At 41.3% G+C, this 15973-nt stretch overlaps 1 protein-coding gene across 6 annotated transcripts in view; it reads left to right on the forward strand.

Annotated features, from left to right (window-relative positions):
• Positions 1 to 4987: 4987 nt before the first annotated feature.
• Positions 4988 to 15973, forward strand: part of LOC122224822 (RAB3A interacting protein) — a 46525-nt gene continuing 35539 nt past the window's right edge. For 3 of the 6 annotated variants that reach the window (XM_042947154.1, XM_042947158.1, XM_042947157.1), the window contains exons 1-2: positions 5504 to 5592; positions 6303 to 6441. In XM_042947154.1, coding sequence (XP_042803088.1) covers positions 6431 to 6441 — 11 coding nt within the window. In that variant the 5' untranslated portion in view covers positions 5504 to 5592; positions 6303 to 6430. Of the gene's footprint in view, positions 5086 to 5353; positions 5593 to 6020; positions 6442 to 15973 lie in introns of those variants that run through there. The other 3 variants (XM_042947156.1, XM_042947159.1, XM_042947155.1) reach the window with 3 other exon arrangements.

A 15973-nucleotide genomic window follows, 5' to 3' on the forward strand; every position in this document is an offset into this window, starting at 1 on the left:
TGACAAAATACCATAAACTGCGAAGATTATAAAGAACAGAAATGCTTATTTCTTACAGTTCTGGAAGCTGGAAGTTCAAAATCAGAGTGCCAGTCCAGTTGGGTTCTGAGGAGACCCTCTTCTAAGTTGTACCTTTAATCTTTAAAATTTATGGCTATAGGTTTGGTTAAAATTTTCTTTTGCTTAATGGCAAGTTTTTTGGATGAACATTTTAATTTGGCTTTTTTTTTTTCCTGTTGCTTTTTTTTTTTTTTCTCATGGTATCTCTGTATGCTGGTTCCTTTCTAATTGATTACTCATCTTTGAAGCAGGAGAGATTTCCCAAGTTTTCCAAGACATGCTACTTGCAGAAAGTTTGTGCTGAGGAGGGGCCAGGACCACGTGCCCGCTAATAGGAGTCCGTAGGATAGGAAGGTCGTGCGTGAGTACCGTTAATTCCTCCTTCTAAGAGACCAGGAGTTGCAGGGCTGCTCCCCTTGCGGACTCTTTTTTTCATCTTGCCTCATCAACGGAAGGCTTTTGAACATTCCTCTTTCAACGGTGCATTACCTCCATTTTATAATAAATCGGGTTCACGGAGGAGACACTGCTGCCAACCCATTTAGTACTTGATTCCTTGTTTCAAATGCAGGATTGTTGGTTTTGCCCCTAGGGTAAGTCACTTAATTGTGTGAAAGTGTGCTTTGTTGTGGTTTTCTGAGCTCGATAGCCATCGACGTGTTTTGTCTGATTGGTTAAGCCTGAGTCACATGCTTACCTTTGAAGCGGTAGAATTCAGTTCCACTTGAATCCTATGGACTACACGTGATGAAAGGACACTTGCCCAAATAAAATCATTGTGCTGATTTCAAAAAGGTATAATACATGCTGAACATGAAAGCGGGGGGGGGGGGTACGGATATTGAATCACTTGTTGCATCAACAGCATCAACAAATGCATCCTTTGAAACGTTGCTCCTTTCCTGTACGTATTGCAGAATAGGCACTCACTATCTCATAGTAGCTTCCCATCTAATCTTCTTGCCTCTTATTCCCCGCCCCCCCCCCCCCCCAAGTACTTTCTAGGCATTGCTACCACCTTTCTCGTCCTAAAACATTGTTTTGACCATTTATTTCACCCTCCAACTCAATATCTTTCAGGAGCTTTCTTCTGACTCCCACATTCCTCGGTTTGGCGTTTATAATCTTGCGCAGTGTGACTCCCACATACCTTTCCAGGCACTTGTTCCGTGTGCTCATCATCACTGAACACATCGCACGTTTTCCTTACGATGCCTTTGCTCTATTGCGTGTTCTACTCCGTTGCCATTTCTCTCATCCTGAGTCTGATCTCACATGATGGGCCAGAGACTGCTAGTGGTCTCTAATATCTGTTCTCCTCTTTTTCTTTAGTGTCAGGACTGGGCACATGGCTACTCAGTAGAAATGACGTGTTTCGACATTACTTATAGTTAAGTTCCGGGGCAGGTGAGTGGCTCAGTCAGTTGAGCCTCCGACTCTTCGGTTTTGGCTCAGGTCATGATCTCACGATTCATGAGTTCGAGCCCTGCACTGGGCTCTGCATTGACAGTGTGGAGCCTGCTTCGGATTCTCTCTTTCTCAAAATAAATAAACTTAAAAAAAAAAAAAGAGTTAAGTTCTGACCAATCAGGGGTAAGTGTAGTGAGGTATACACTGCAAGTGTTCTTAAATAGAGGGAGATGTCCTTTTCTGCCCTTATCTCTTTTCTGCTGGGTGGAAATAAGGATGTGATGGCTGAAGCTTGAACAGCCATTATGGATCATGAGGTAGAAGCTGCATGTTCACGATGGTAAAGCCACATGATAGAGAGAGAGCCTGTGTCTGTGTTGATCAGAAAGCTACCATATCAGCATAAGAGGAATACATTTTATTTTATTTAAGCTACTGCTATTTTGAGTTTTTAGCTGCTACAGACACCAATCCCTCCATGAAAATACATTGTTTAGGATAATTTTCTGGTGGCCAATGATAGGAATCCACTGAAAATATAAGCAAAATGGCAGAATTAAACATACAAGGATTTGTCACAGAACCTATGGGTAGGAATGAAGAAAGCCTCAGGAATAGACGGGAACCTGGGACAGTGGGGAGGCCAAGAGGTCCTCTCATTGTGTCTCACCTCTCCTTCTCTTCTCTCTCACTGCAGATTATTTATATATCTGGCATAGAGAAGTAATAAATAAATATGCGTTCAATGGATGGCAATTTGGGTGTCTATAGATCTGAAGCCAATTACCCAAACTTTTCCTTATATGTATGTAGCTTGTTAAAGTGACTCTTTTGAAGAGCACCATACTTTTTAGAGTCTAAGCTCTTCTGTTAACCTTTTTCTCTCAGCTTTCCAATTTTTTGCAGTTGTTTATTCCAACATTAGGAAAAGGGCCTGAAATGCAGAATTGTCCATAACCGATCTAATAAAAGACACTTCAGAGACAGCTCTGCTTTTGTACAGAAGTTATGAAAGCCAATTTTTGTGGGAATGCAAACCCTAGCTTGCAAATAATTATTTTGCTAGACAAGGAAATATTATTTTTGGTACATTTCCCCTTGTAAACATCTTTTTTCTTTCTTTCTTTCTTTCTTTCTTTCTTTCTTTCTTTCTTTCTTTCTTTTTTTCTTTCTTTCTTTCTTTCTTTCCTTCTTCCATTTTGCATTGTTATTATTTACTGTCTGGGTTCCTGCTTTTACCTAGTTTTTTTTGCCCTTGAGGATTTCTTATGTTCTTATCAGCTTATTGATATGTTTGATAAGACGTTTTATATATTTCATCTAGCACTTTGAGTTGCTTTTGGTGGGGCAATCAGCCAGTCTCTAGTTTGCCATACTGCTGGACATGAAGTCCGGTATGCTTTTTAGAGTTTTAACTTCATTTGTCTGTAAGATATTACCCTGTATTCTGAAGACAAAGGCCCTAACTTTGGTGGTCCAAGCTCCCTGTCGGTAAAGATGAAGATTACCTTTCTACCTATGTCAAATTGTTTTTTGTAAAAGGTTCATGAGATAATTTGTGTGAAGTTAGTTTGAAACTGGAAAGTACCCTGTAAATATACATTGTCTGGACTTGGAAAAACAAAAGAGGCAAATAAGCAATAAAAAATTATAACTGATGATTTGTCAATTAAAAATTTCTGGATATTTGCATTCATCTCCTTCATTTTCTGGCCTCAGGTATGGATGTGAAAGTCTTAAGATTTCTCTAAAAAATACAATATCATCTTATATATTGTATAATTTATTTTTTTAATGAAAGAGAAAGAAGGCAGATTTGAGCACACAGCAAAATCTATCATCATATTTTTAAAGTTTGTGAAGTGTCTGTCTCTTTAATATATGGGTGAGCAATCTAACCTAGGATGCTTACAACACTTTACAGATTTTGTAGGCTGAGACTCTGAGTGTCTCACACTTTGCAACATACCTTGGTCTCTCTGTTGCAAGGACACCAAGGCATTATTACAGGTAACTACTCATATGGCTCTTTTCATTCTTAAACTATGCTTCCAGGTTAAGCATGTGGGAGGAGACACCTCTGAGTACATTCCAAAGAGCCTCTAGGATGGTAGCTAATTTGCAAATGGACTAGCCTGGGACTCAGGCATAAGGCTACTGTTTACTATTTCCTGTAGATGCTTGATGTCTTAACTCCTATGCAGAACAGATCACAGGGCCTGTCCTCTAAACATTTATATACCAAGACAGCGTGTCAGTATGTATGTCATTTACTCATCTGCATTTATTGAGCCAGTTCTACTACGTGTCAGGTCTTGTGCTTGTTCTCAAGAAGCTAATAGTTAGTAGGAAAACAGACAAAACCACCATTACCATTCTATGTGATAACTGCTAGAAAGAGACAAGGTCCTATGGGAGCACAGCTAAGAGCACCTAACCCATACTGGGGTGGGACAGGGCTAGGTGGCAAGCAACAGGGAAGGGTTCAGAAGGGAATTGATGCTTAGTCTGAATAATGAAGGATAAACAGGAATTAGGTAAGAAAAAGGTGGAGGGTCAGGACATAACAAGAAAAAGGAGTAGCATATGTAAACATGAGATACATGAGAGAGTATGAGAAGAGTGGAGAACCCAAGTGGTTTGCTGTATGCAGAGTTATTCATTCCACGTAGCTACTATTATGCTTGTCTCCCTCGCAATGTTTGAGTTCTTGAGATAGTGTGTAATAGTTTCTCTGTCCCCAGGTCCAGCAGTAGGCACAGAGATGGAGCACAGTAAGTGATGAATAACAGTATTCATTCAGGACATGACATGAATGACAGGGGGTAAGGGAGAATAGTTAGGAAGAAGGTTAATGGACGAAGGTTATTATCTAGTGACAATGAATAGGAAATGGGATAGGTTTAAGAATGACTTGGGAATTAGAATGGATAAGACTCGCTATATTGGTGAAAGTGAATAATGACTTTTCAGGTTTCTGTTTGGATGATACATGGATGGTAACAGTAATAATGTTGTTAATAATAATAGCTAATATTCATTAGGCATTCTGTCATGCAGTACAGCATTTTACATGTACTAAACCATTTGCTCTCTCACGAGTCAGAGAGGTGGATACTCTTATTATCCCCATTTACTGATGAGAAAATTGGTACTATTAGAGATCAACTTGACCAAAGTCACCCAGCTAGCACTAGTGATTTCAATCCCAGAAATCCTGATTGCTATAGTCATACACATAATCTACTCTTCTTTACTGCCTCTAACAGATGTGATCAACATTTAGAATGATGGTCCTGGTCAGTATGTCTATCACATAAATTCCATGTCTTTTACTAAACACAGAGACACATATGGCGATCGCTTCTTACTGATCAGATTTGGGGAGCTTGGTTCTGTATTTTCACTTTTCCTACCCAGAGAACCTAAAGTGCGGTGGAAGTTTGATAAAAGAGTTGACACAAAAAATGAGAGAAGGCGGATACAGAAAGGACATTCTCGAATGCTCTAGCCACTGATCAGATGATGGAATCTGGTTCTATCAGACTTCCTCTGCTTCCATCCCTCATACACACACGCACACGCTGTAAGATACATATGGACGCCAAGTTTGAGGTTGGTTCTAGTAGTCCTCAACTCACATCGAAAGTTCATTTCCCGACTCCTGGACAGTCCAACACGAAGTTAACTCGAGGCGCCCATAAAGCCCAGGGAAACTTGGCTCAGCGCCGCGGGTGCTCGTTCCCAGGGCAACCGCCCGCGGAGGCACCTGGGGCAAGCTCCTCGGCACCTGCGAAGAGCCCCGCCTGGCGCCAGGGGGCGCGGGAGCGCGTCGACTCCTCCCGCCCCACGCCAGCCCCACGCCAGTCCCGCCCCCGCCCCGCCCCCAGCCCCGCCTTCCCTCCACCGGGCCCGGCCGCTCCCGGCTCCCGGCTCCGCTCCCGGCGCAGGCGCAGTCCCGCTCTCCTTCGGCGGCTCCCAGCGCAGTGCGCCCACCTTCGTTGAGTGTAGCGGCGTCGACCGGCCGGCAGTCCTCGTCTTCCTCTCGCTGCCTCAGGACAGGCTCTGTACAGCGCTGCGAGCGCCCCTGAGCGCAGGCAGCGACCGCGGTGGTTTCGGCAGGTGAGGGCAGCCGCGGGAGGGAGAGGCCCCGGACGCGGAGCACCGCCCCCCTCGGCGCCCGCGCGCCCGCCTCTCTCCCGCGAGCCGGCCTGGAGGGGCGGCGGTGGCAGGTGCAAGTGCGGGCGCGGCGCGCGACGACCTGGCCCGGCCGCCCCTGCCCGGCAAGCGCGCTTCCCCATCTCGGCATACGGGCTCGGAGAACCCCGGTGGAGGCGGCGGCAGCGGGGGGCGCGGCGCGGCGCCTCGGGGCGTCTGGGGCCGCTGGGGCGTCGGGCGGCGGCGGCTCCTCCCCCGCCCCCCGGACGCGGGCGCGTTACTCATTAACTGCGCGGTCCCGAGCGCCCGCGGCTGTGAGCCGGAATCCCGGTTACCTGTCGGCGGGGCGCGCGCGGCCGGGAGCTGGGGACCTGCGGTCGCGGAGGGGGTGGGGGTCTAAGAGAGTTCCCCGAACAAGTGTGCAGCCCCGCGCTGCGCGGGACCTGGAGCAGGATGAAGCCGTAGGCTTGGACCTGGGGTCGTAGAAAAGGACAAGCGAGGCTCGGTGCCGAGGCGTAGAGGTCACGCTCGGCGGGTTTCGGCGAAACCTGGGGGACCGGAGCGAGCGCCCGGAGTCGCGCGCCTTAGGGTGGCAGAGCATTTCAGCCTGACTTTTGTTTCGGGGAGTTGAGAAGAGCTGCACCGACGTAATTGTAATTACACTGCCCTTTCAGCGTTGACAACTCTCTGACCGCCCTGGGACCAGCCGGCTCTAATGGACTCTAGAAGTGATGATGTTAGGTGGAATCTGCAGCACGTGAAGAGTTGCCAGTTGTTATGGGATTAAGAAAACAAATCTGTAATGGCTAAAGGGTAAGGTCTCGAAAATTAAGAATGCTGAGTTCATACTGGTCCCTAAGAAGCAGACAGTTTAGTTTCGTGGAAATATAGCATATTTTGAGGCTACCTGTTTCACACTCCTCTGTTTCTCCCTCCAACCCCTTCCTTTCAGTGTAGGAAAAAGCCGTGTAATCTTTTGCCGTGGAATGATTACATAATTGGAGGAGACCCATAAGCGGATTAAAACAAAACTGTTCTATGTAAATCTGTTGAAAGACCCAGTTTTTGTTCATTATCCTCTTTCTTATTTTGTTGTGCGTAGGGTTTTTGTAAAATGGTGGATGACAAATCAAGGAGAAAAGAAGCAGAATACATTTGTAGACTGATCACAGTAAATATTTGATACTGTTAAATATTCCACCAGGTTTATGGGGCCTTGTTCTGTTAACATTTGTCATTTATTTACCAGTACTGTGCATTTTGATAGGACTTTTCATGTTCGGGCAGACATTGAATCCCAACTATGGTTTATGTGATCTAATCCTAAAGCCCATGTAGAATTTATAGAAGTTAGTTTAGCAGTTCTACATTTGTACTACAATAGTGCATTTCTTACTACTGGAAGAAAAGCCTTATGAGTTTTTTTCTTTTTCACTACAGTAAAGTTACATATTAGTCCATACCTTTGTTAACCGAAGTGGACACTTTAATATAACTCTTCGTTGTGTGTTGGGCAAACAATACTGCTGTGGTATTAGATACCTGTACCCTTTCACTAGGATGGACATTTGCTGTTCAGCTACTTGAGGGGTTTCTAATTAGATCCAGTTGTACTTTTTGAATCAGTATAGTTATGCATATGCTTCCTTTAATATTTTTTTCCTATAATTTTCTTTAAACCCTTAGTTCACCACAACACATACATAGACATTGCACAGATAATTTTTACAATGGAAGGTTTCTTAGAAATCTAGGTCCCCATCAATTTTTAATATGGCAGAACAAAAACTTGTAGGTTACAGTAATTTTGCATGTATTATGGTACTTAGTATACCTTTTTTTTTTTTTTTCCCCTTCCTGAGAGGGACTCACCTAACCAGTTAGCTAGCTAGCGAAATGAAAAAATTTTAATCTGTTTTAAAGCTTTAGCTTCATTACTTACCCTGCATGTGACCTTGAGTAAATCATTTAACCGTTCTGAGCTTATTTTCTCTATTTGTAAATGGATAGAGTGAATTTGCCAGCTTTCAACTATTTTTACCTATTTATTTATTTTTAAATATATTATTAATTTACTTACTTAAGTAATCTCCACACCCAGCTGGGGGCTCAAACTCACAACCCCGAGATCAAGAGTTTCATACTCTTCCAACTGAGCCAGCCAGACGCCCCTCGATTCTTTTTAATGTCGTTCAGCCTGATGTGAATATCATAATGGGGGGATGAGAATCAAATGGGATAGTCCATGTGAGGTATGGGAGTGGGAGAAAGGAACAGATATTATTAGCTTGGTAGTTGGCCATACACTGTGCTTGTTGATTTACATACCTTGACCCCTTTGGTCCTCAGGACATTCCTGGGGTATAGATGGTATTACCACATTATACAGATCAGAGAACTGAGGCTCAGAGAGGCAAACTAACTTGCCTGTGGGTACTTAGTTGTCAGTGGTCCTGTAGATGATTAATGGTAGAGCCAGGGTTAATGGAACTCCTAACATGCTTGCGCTTCCATTCCTTTCTACATCTTCTGTGGAAGAGCTTTGTAACTATAAGGAGACCTCAGATAAAAGGTGTTACTATCATTTGAATTTCTGGCTACAAAGTATCCAGGTTTTTTGGTGATGGCAATACCACTACTGCTACTACTATTATTGAACTTACAACTTACTCTGTGTCAGGTTCTGGTATAAACACTGTACCAAGTCATTTACTCTTACAGTGACTTATGAGTTAGCTACTGTTTATTCCATTTTATTTCATTTTTATTTTTAATTTTAGAGAGCATGCAACTGAGGACGAAGGGCGGAGGAAGGGAGAGAGAGAGAGAGAGAGAGAGAGAGAGAGAGAGAGAGAGAGAGAAATCCCAAGCAGGCTCCACACTCAGCAAGAGCCTGATGTGGGGCTCGATCTCATGGGATCATGACCTGAGCCTAAATCAAGAGTTGGACACTCAACTGACTGGGCCACCCAGGCACTCCTGCTTTATCCCATTTTATAGTTGAGAAGATTGAGACACTGAGAGGTTATGTAGCTTCCTTAAGGTCACACAGCTAATTAAATGATAGGACTAGATTAGAAGTCAGGCAGTTTATCTTTAACCACTGAGAGCAGTGCTCTTAACCACTTTGCTCTGCTACTTCATGTGTAGGTTGTCATGCTGAAGAATTGTTTTAATTAAGCTTTTATGTGACACTTAGCATAATAAGTAATTCTTTATGTGTCACCAGAGATTTTTAAATCAAATATTCATTGAGTATCTACTGTGCAGGTCACCGTGGGGGTTAAAGGAAAGTATTCATGGAGTGTGAAAGGCAGACCTTATAATCATTCCTGTAGCTTTGATAAGTTCCTCAAAATTTAGAAGGCATCTGCACTTCTCATATATGTGTTATTGTTGTAATTTTTTTTTTTAATGTTTATTCTTTGAGATACAGCCAGAGTGTGAGCAGGGGAGGGTCCGAGAGAGAGGGAGACACAGAATCTATAGCAGGCTCCAGTCTCTGAGCTGTTAGCACAGAGCCGGATGCAGGGCTCAGACTTATGAACCATGAGATCATGGCTTGAGCCGAAGTTGGGCGCTTAATGACTGAGCCACCCAGGCACCCCATTGTAATTTTAACGAGTGCCAAATAACACAAAGTGCTAGAATAGTTGGAGAGTGGAGAGAAATGATGAGTTGTGGGTAGAGATACTGTGTGTTGAGGTAATGAGGGAGAGCTTTCAGGATATTCTGAGGAGGTACACTTTTCAAGTGTAAAAGCTTTGTCTTGTGTAGAGTTTTGGTTAAGGTATAGTTCAATAAAGGATAGTAACTTGGTTACTAAGTTACTTAAGTACACTTGATATTTAAAAATAAAATAACAAAACTTTTGAAAACTCCTGGCTAGCTAATTTCTCCTTTTCTCTACTGATCTCCTTAGCTTTGCTAGGTAGTACTTTTTTTTTTTCTCTTTTATTCTTCCAGGGCACTGAGTAAATGCCTCTATTTTGATATTTATTAGTTTTGGTATTCATACTGTCCTGTAAGTTTTGTTGACCTTGAGTTCCCTTCCTCTAGCGTGCACATGCTTTGAAGGCAGGACTTAAGTTATCCTAGCCCATTTTATAGCGTTTGAACTGGGCCTGGTATACCTGTAGGTGCTGGGCTGTGTTTGGTGATGGGTGTCAGTGGAGGAATGTCGGGATGTATTGAAAGTCATCTAGCAGTAGTAATGGAAATGTGTTCAGAGTGAGAACTGTGTGGGCTAAGGGGAGGAAGAGAGGGATACTTCCAACAGGTAGCATTAACTTGCTCTCTGTGTTTTTCTCTTCTGCTTTCCCTTTCAGTTTACAACAAATGAGGCAGTTTCATAAGCTTCAGCTGTATCTAGTCATGGTTAGAAAGAAGTGATTTATCTTAGAATATCAGCAACACAAAATTAGATAGCTATAGCCATAAGCTGAGATTACTTAGATCAGAGGAAAAGAATGAAAATTTCTGTAGTTAACAGGATTGTAAACATAAGCATAATGGAAGTTAATAGAATTCTACATATATGAATTGACAATCTAGTATAAAGGAAATCTATGGAAGAATGTGAGAGTACCTTAGAAGTTTATAGGAGCATACAAATGATAGCTTTGAACCAATTGAGTGCATTGTAATTCTATGTGTCCAGATAATAGTATTGAGTATTTGGGGGCACCTGGTTGACACATCAGGGTAAAATATAAAAAACAAAAACAAAATAAATTCAAAAGGCAATAAGTAAATGTGCATTAATTTCCTTTTAGGAAAAGAATTATATTTGATCCCTAGACATCAGAAAGAAAAACTTGTTTTCCCTTTTCTTTCCTTTTTTTTAAGTTTATTTATGTGTTTTGAGAGAGAGTGTGTGAACGAGTGGGGGAGGGGCAGAGAGAGAATTCCAGGCAGGCTCCCCCCTGTCAGCGTAGAGCCCCATTTGGGTCTCCATCTCATGAACCTTGAGAACATGACCTGAGCCAGGATCAAGGGTCAGGTGCTTAACTGACTAAGCCGCCCAGGCCCCCGAGAGAAAATGATTTATATATAAATAACATACTGTTATATCTATATCTATCTATATATATGTAAATAACATACTGTTTTGGTCTTTTTCCTTATTTATATAGTGTTTGAATAAATTTGAAAGCTCTCTAATTAATGGAGAATTTCAAATAAGTAGTTGCAAAAATGTAATGGATCTCAAAGTTCCTGTCATTTAACCCCAGTAGTCAGCAAGAAGAGTCAGTCCTGCCACATCTGTTTCTCTCCTTCTTGTATTATTTTGAGCAAATTCCAGGCATTGTATACTTTCATCTGTAAATATTTCAGTATGTTTTTTTAAAGCGTGAAGGGCAGTTAGCTACAATACTGTTATACACTTAAAAAAAAATAACAATAGGGGTGTCTGGGTGGCTTGGTACATTAAGCATCCTACTCTTGATTTCAGCTCAGGTCATGATCTCCTGGTTCATGAGTTCGAGCCCTGTGTTGGGCTCTATGGTGACAGCACAGAGCCTGCTTAGTATTCTCTTTCTCTCCTCCTCTGCCCCTCTCCTACTCATGTGTGTACTCTCTCTCTCTCAAAAATAAATATTAAAAAAATAAAAATAAATTAACAATAATTCCTTTGTATCAAATATCCACACATTTTTGAGTACATAATAAGGCCGCTATAATAAAATCAAGTCTCTTTATTTTTATTTATATGCTTCCTTCATTCCCCTAAGTTCTATAAGAGGCTAAATAAGTATTTTAAACCCCACATAGCAAAATAGAGGAGGAAATGTTGATAGCAAATAGAATGTGGGAAGAAAGAATAGAAAGAACACATCGCAATAGCAAATGCTTATTTTAGCAGCTGTGCATTAGAGAAACTTTAGTTTTCCCTTTCTGAAAGTAAGTACAAGATTAAACTGTGTTCTTGTTTAGATTGTTCACTTACTTATGGTTGGGTGAGACCTGCCCTAGAGTGCATCTGTCTTGATCTACCATTTATCTGAATCTAGCCTTTCCCCCCCATCAGTTTTATCTTTTAAGTGATTCTTGGATGTAGTGGAGTCAGGTGTCAGAATCAGACACACCAGGATTGAATCCTAGCTGTTATTTATTGACATGTTTGATCTGGATGAAATTAATTATTCTCTCTGAGCCTCAAGTTCTTTTTCTGTAAAAAAAAAAAGATACGAGGGGCTCCGGGGTGGCTCAGTCAGTTAAGTGTCCGACTTCGGCTCAGGTCATGATCTCACAGTCTGAGTTTGAGCCCCGCATCGGGGCTCTGTGCTCATGGCTCAGAGCCCGGAGCCTGCTTCGGATTCTGTGTCTCCCTCTTTCTCTCTCTCTCTCTCTCAAAATAATAATAAACATTAAAAAAACTAAAAAAGTAAGAACCAGTTCAAAGGGTTGGTGTGAGGAATAACTGGAATAATGTATATAATGTGTTTGTGTGTGTGTGTATCACACATGCAGAGTATAGGTGTGTATGTGTGTAATGTGTATGTGCATGTATGTGTATATAAATACAAATGACGGTGTCCTGAAGGTTTCTCATGTGTGTGTATATATATGTGTGTGTACTTCCATTCCTTCCAATATCAAAGTATCGAGATTGACATTAGATCAGACCTTTGTAATCTCTTGGCTAGCCTGTTGCAGTAACCTCTTGACCAGTTGCCTCTAGTCTCTTCTCTCTAGTTAAAGTCCTTATTGCCTTGGGAATTATTTTTTCTAATCTACACTAACTGCACTAATCTTTACTACATCAAAGTGTATCTACACTTGGTAAAATGTAGATCTGACCATCTCTCCAGGATAAACTACAAGCAGCATTTTCCATGTTAAATGAAGCTTTTAATGATCTGTCACATATCTGCCTCTCTAGCCTGATGTTCTTTCCTTCTCTTCTTTGTTAGTTTCATTAGTGCCAGACTGTTATTCCCTGACTGTCCTGTATTATTGCCCTGCCTTGTCGACCTATTGAATTCCTACACAGGGTTTAAAATTTTATTTTTTATGTTATATTTTATTTACATTTTATAACTTATATTACTTATAACTTATATTTTACTTCTCCTGAAACATTTCCTTCCCTCCCCCAGCCCTCAGGGTAATCATTTAGTGGCTCACAACAGGCTGTGTACCTTCTCTTTAGTCCCATTTCATTGCACCATTCTTAGAACTTGGTGCCAGGATTTGCCCCGAGGAGTTGAAGCTGGCAATCATCCTTCCATTCCAAATAGAATAGACACAATTGATAAAAAAAACTTATTAAATACACTAATATTATATATGGATAAATGTATTTAATAAATAAAATTTAAATATTGGTTGTTTTTAAGGAAGTGACGATGGAATTTGTAACACTTTAATTCGTTATACACTGTTGAGATAGCAATCTAATTTTTAATGACAGGCTGTTTCTTCCATAATTCATGCTGAATTGAGTCATTTGGGAATTACTAAAAGCATCTGTACCTTCCTCCCTGCTTTCCATCCTCCAGCAGTCTTTCAGTAAGTTGAAAGAGGAAAATAATACAGATGTAAACATTTCTGTATGTTATATACAGTATATATAGTATAATATAATAGATGCTTGCTTTGTTGAGGAAGAACATTTAGAACAGTATGCCTATAATTTAACAATATTTTTAAATTTTTTTTTTTAACGTTTATTTATTTTTGAGACAGAGCATGAACGGGGGAGCGTCAGAGAGAGAGAGGGAGGCACAGAATCTGAAACAGGCTCCAGGCTCTGAGCTGTCAGCACAGAGCCTGACGCGAGGCTTGAACTCACGAACCGTGAGATCATGACCTGAGCCGAAGTGGGACACTTAACCGACTGAACCACCCAGGCGCCCCGAACAATATTTTTAAACCAAACAAAACAACCGTTGTTTTTTTTTTTTTTTCTCTTGATGATGTTTGTGCTAATATTTGGCAAGTATTAGATTAACACTTGTTAATTCTTCCCATCAGAAAGTCAGAATCTGGTCTTCCTTCTGGCCTACAGATACACTCACCCACCACCTTATAATCAGGATCATTGGTTCCAATTCCATCGCTAAATAGATGAAGATATTGGGGCTCAGAGAAGTTTAATTCACCTGCCCAAGTTTGCAGGTGTAAGTTAGAGGTTGATCAAAGCTAAGACTTGAACTTTCTTCTTTAGGTACTGGTGTTTCTGTTCTGCTGTGGTGCATATAGTTTGGAGGAATTTTAGTAAATATAGAATTAAAATTATTTAATTTTCAGATATTAAATTGGTCTAAAAAAGATTAAAATTACAGCCTTGAAGTTTTCTTTCCTTAGAGGTAAATCTTTTGTTTCTTGTTAAGTAAGTCAAATAAGGGGAATATGCTTTTTGTGAGAAAATGGATTTTATTTGTTCTTTTGGACTATAATAGAAATTGAGTTTCTCGATTTCGTTTAAATTGTGTATGTATATCCATTTTATCCAAGTGCTTTAGTTTTTAATTGAAAATATTGTAGCAGCAATTCATCTTAGTTTCTTGAGTTATTCTAGGGATGTTTTTTATTTTCAGTTAGAAAATTCACTCCAAATAGAAAAAAGAATTTTTATGACAAGTTACTGGAAATTTTCTAGGCATTTATTAAATACATTAATACATATGAACTTTTTAGCAACAATATCTGACACAGAGTTAACTTTAAATATTGGCTGCTGTTTTAGCTGTGATAATACTGACTTCTAAAAAGAAGAAATAACATGAAATACATATGGCTAATCAGAAATAAACTGTTTTGGGGTGTGTTGGTGGCTAAGTTGGTTGAGTATCTGGCTCTTGGTTTTGGCTCAGGTCATGATCTTGCTGTTCGTGGGTTTGAGCCCTGGGTTGGGCTCTGTGCTGACAGTAGGGAGCCTGCTTGGAATTCTCTCTCTCTCCCTCTCAAAATAAATAGAGAAGGGGAGAGAGAGAGAGAGAAGAGAGAGAGAATGAATATGAATGAGTGGGAGAGGGGCAGAGAGAGAGGGAGAGACAGAATCTGAAGCAGCCTCCAGGCTCTGAGCTGTCAGCACAGAGCCCAACACTGGGCTCAAACTCATGAACTGCGAGATCGTGACCTGAACCGAAGTCGGCTGCTTAACCGACTGAGCCACCCAGGCACCTCTTTAAATGTTTATTTTTGAGGGAGGGAGGGACAGAGAGAGGGAGGGAGGGAGGGAGGGAGGGAGAGAGAGAGAGAGAGAGAGAGAGATGCAAGCGAGGGAGGGGCAGAGAGAGAGGGAGAGAGAGAATCCCAAGCAGGCTCTGAACTGTCAGCAGTGAGCCCAGTGTGGGACTGGAACTCGTGAACCATGAGTTCATGACCTGAACTGAAGTGGGATGCTTAACTGACTGAGCGACCCAGGTGCCCCAAGCTTCCATATATTTTAAAGAGCAAAAGATTTTCAGACCAGTGTGATTGGTGGCTGATTACTAGCTAAGTTACATTTTATGGAAATTGTACATGCTTGAAAAAGGCACTGAATTTAATCTTAAAATAATCTTTTTCAGAAGTGACTTGAATTTAAACAAAGTTTAAATGTATCCTCCAGAACGAAAACTTGTAGGTAGATGCCCTGCCCAAGGGTGCTGTCCCAAGTGTTATGTACGTTTCTTTTATTTCTCAGCATATAAGGTAGAAAACCCAGGCACAGATTTCCAGATGAGAAACCTAGGCACGGGTTGGCCCAATAATTTGACGGAAGTGATTTCAAACCTGCCTCTCTTTGAGACTTGCATTTTATGTTCGTTACTTTTGTTTCAGTTTATAGTCTATTCTGCTTTGCTTTCACACCTCAGACATGCCTGAAAAGCCCTTCAAAGAGCTTTATCTTTCTCATTAGTTTCTTGTTCTTTGGGTCTTTTCTTCGGCTTTACTTTTTCTGGAAGTCTTTCTTGTGATTCATTTGCCCCCTCCTCTCTGGTCTCTTAATACCCTTTGTGTCTTCTGTGGCATTTATTACACTGTATCATTGCTTCTACTTGGCAGTCTCCTACTTTCTTCAGACTATTTGGGAGCAGAGACAATTTTTCATCTTCTTTCCCCAGAGCCTGACACATAGCAGGCCCTCAAAATACTTGTTGAAAGAATAGCTGAAATAGTATGTATATAGGTCAGAAAAATAAGATGGATGTTGCAGGGATGATGGATTTTATTCCAACATAAGAAACATTTTTACTCAAACAGTCTAACACTGGAATGGCAAAGCAGTTCAACTGGTGGTAGTATGTTGTGGTTAAGAGCTCGGAGTCTGGAGTTCAACAGATGGAGGTCTTCGTCCTGGCTGTCTTAAGCTGCAGTGTCTTTATAAATGCACTGGAACTACACTTGATAT

Source organism: Panthera leo, chromosome B4 (assembly GCF_018350215.1).
Source record: "Panthera leo isolate Ple1 chromosome B4, P.leo_Ple1_pat1.1, whole genome shotgun sequence".
NCBI classification, from domain to species: Eukaryota; Metazoa; Chordata; class Mammalia; order Carnivora; family Felidae; genus Panthera; species Panthera leo.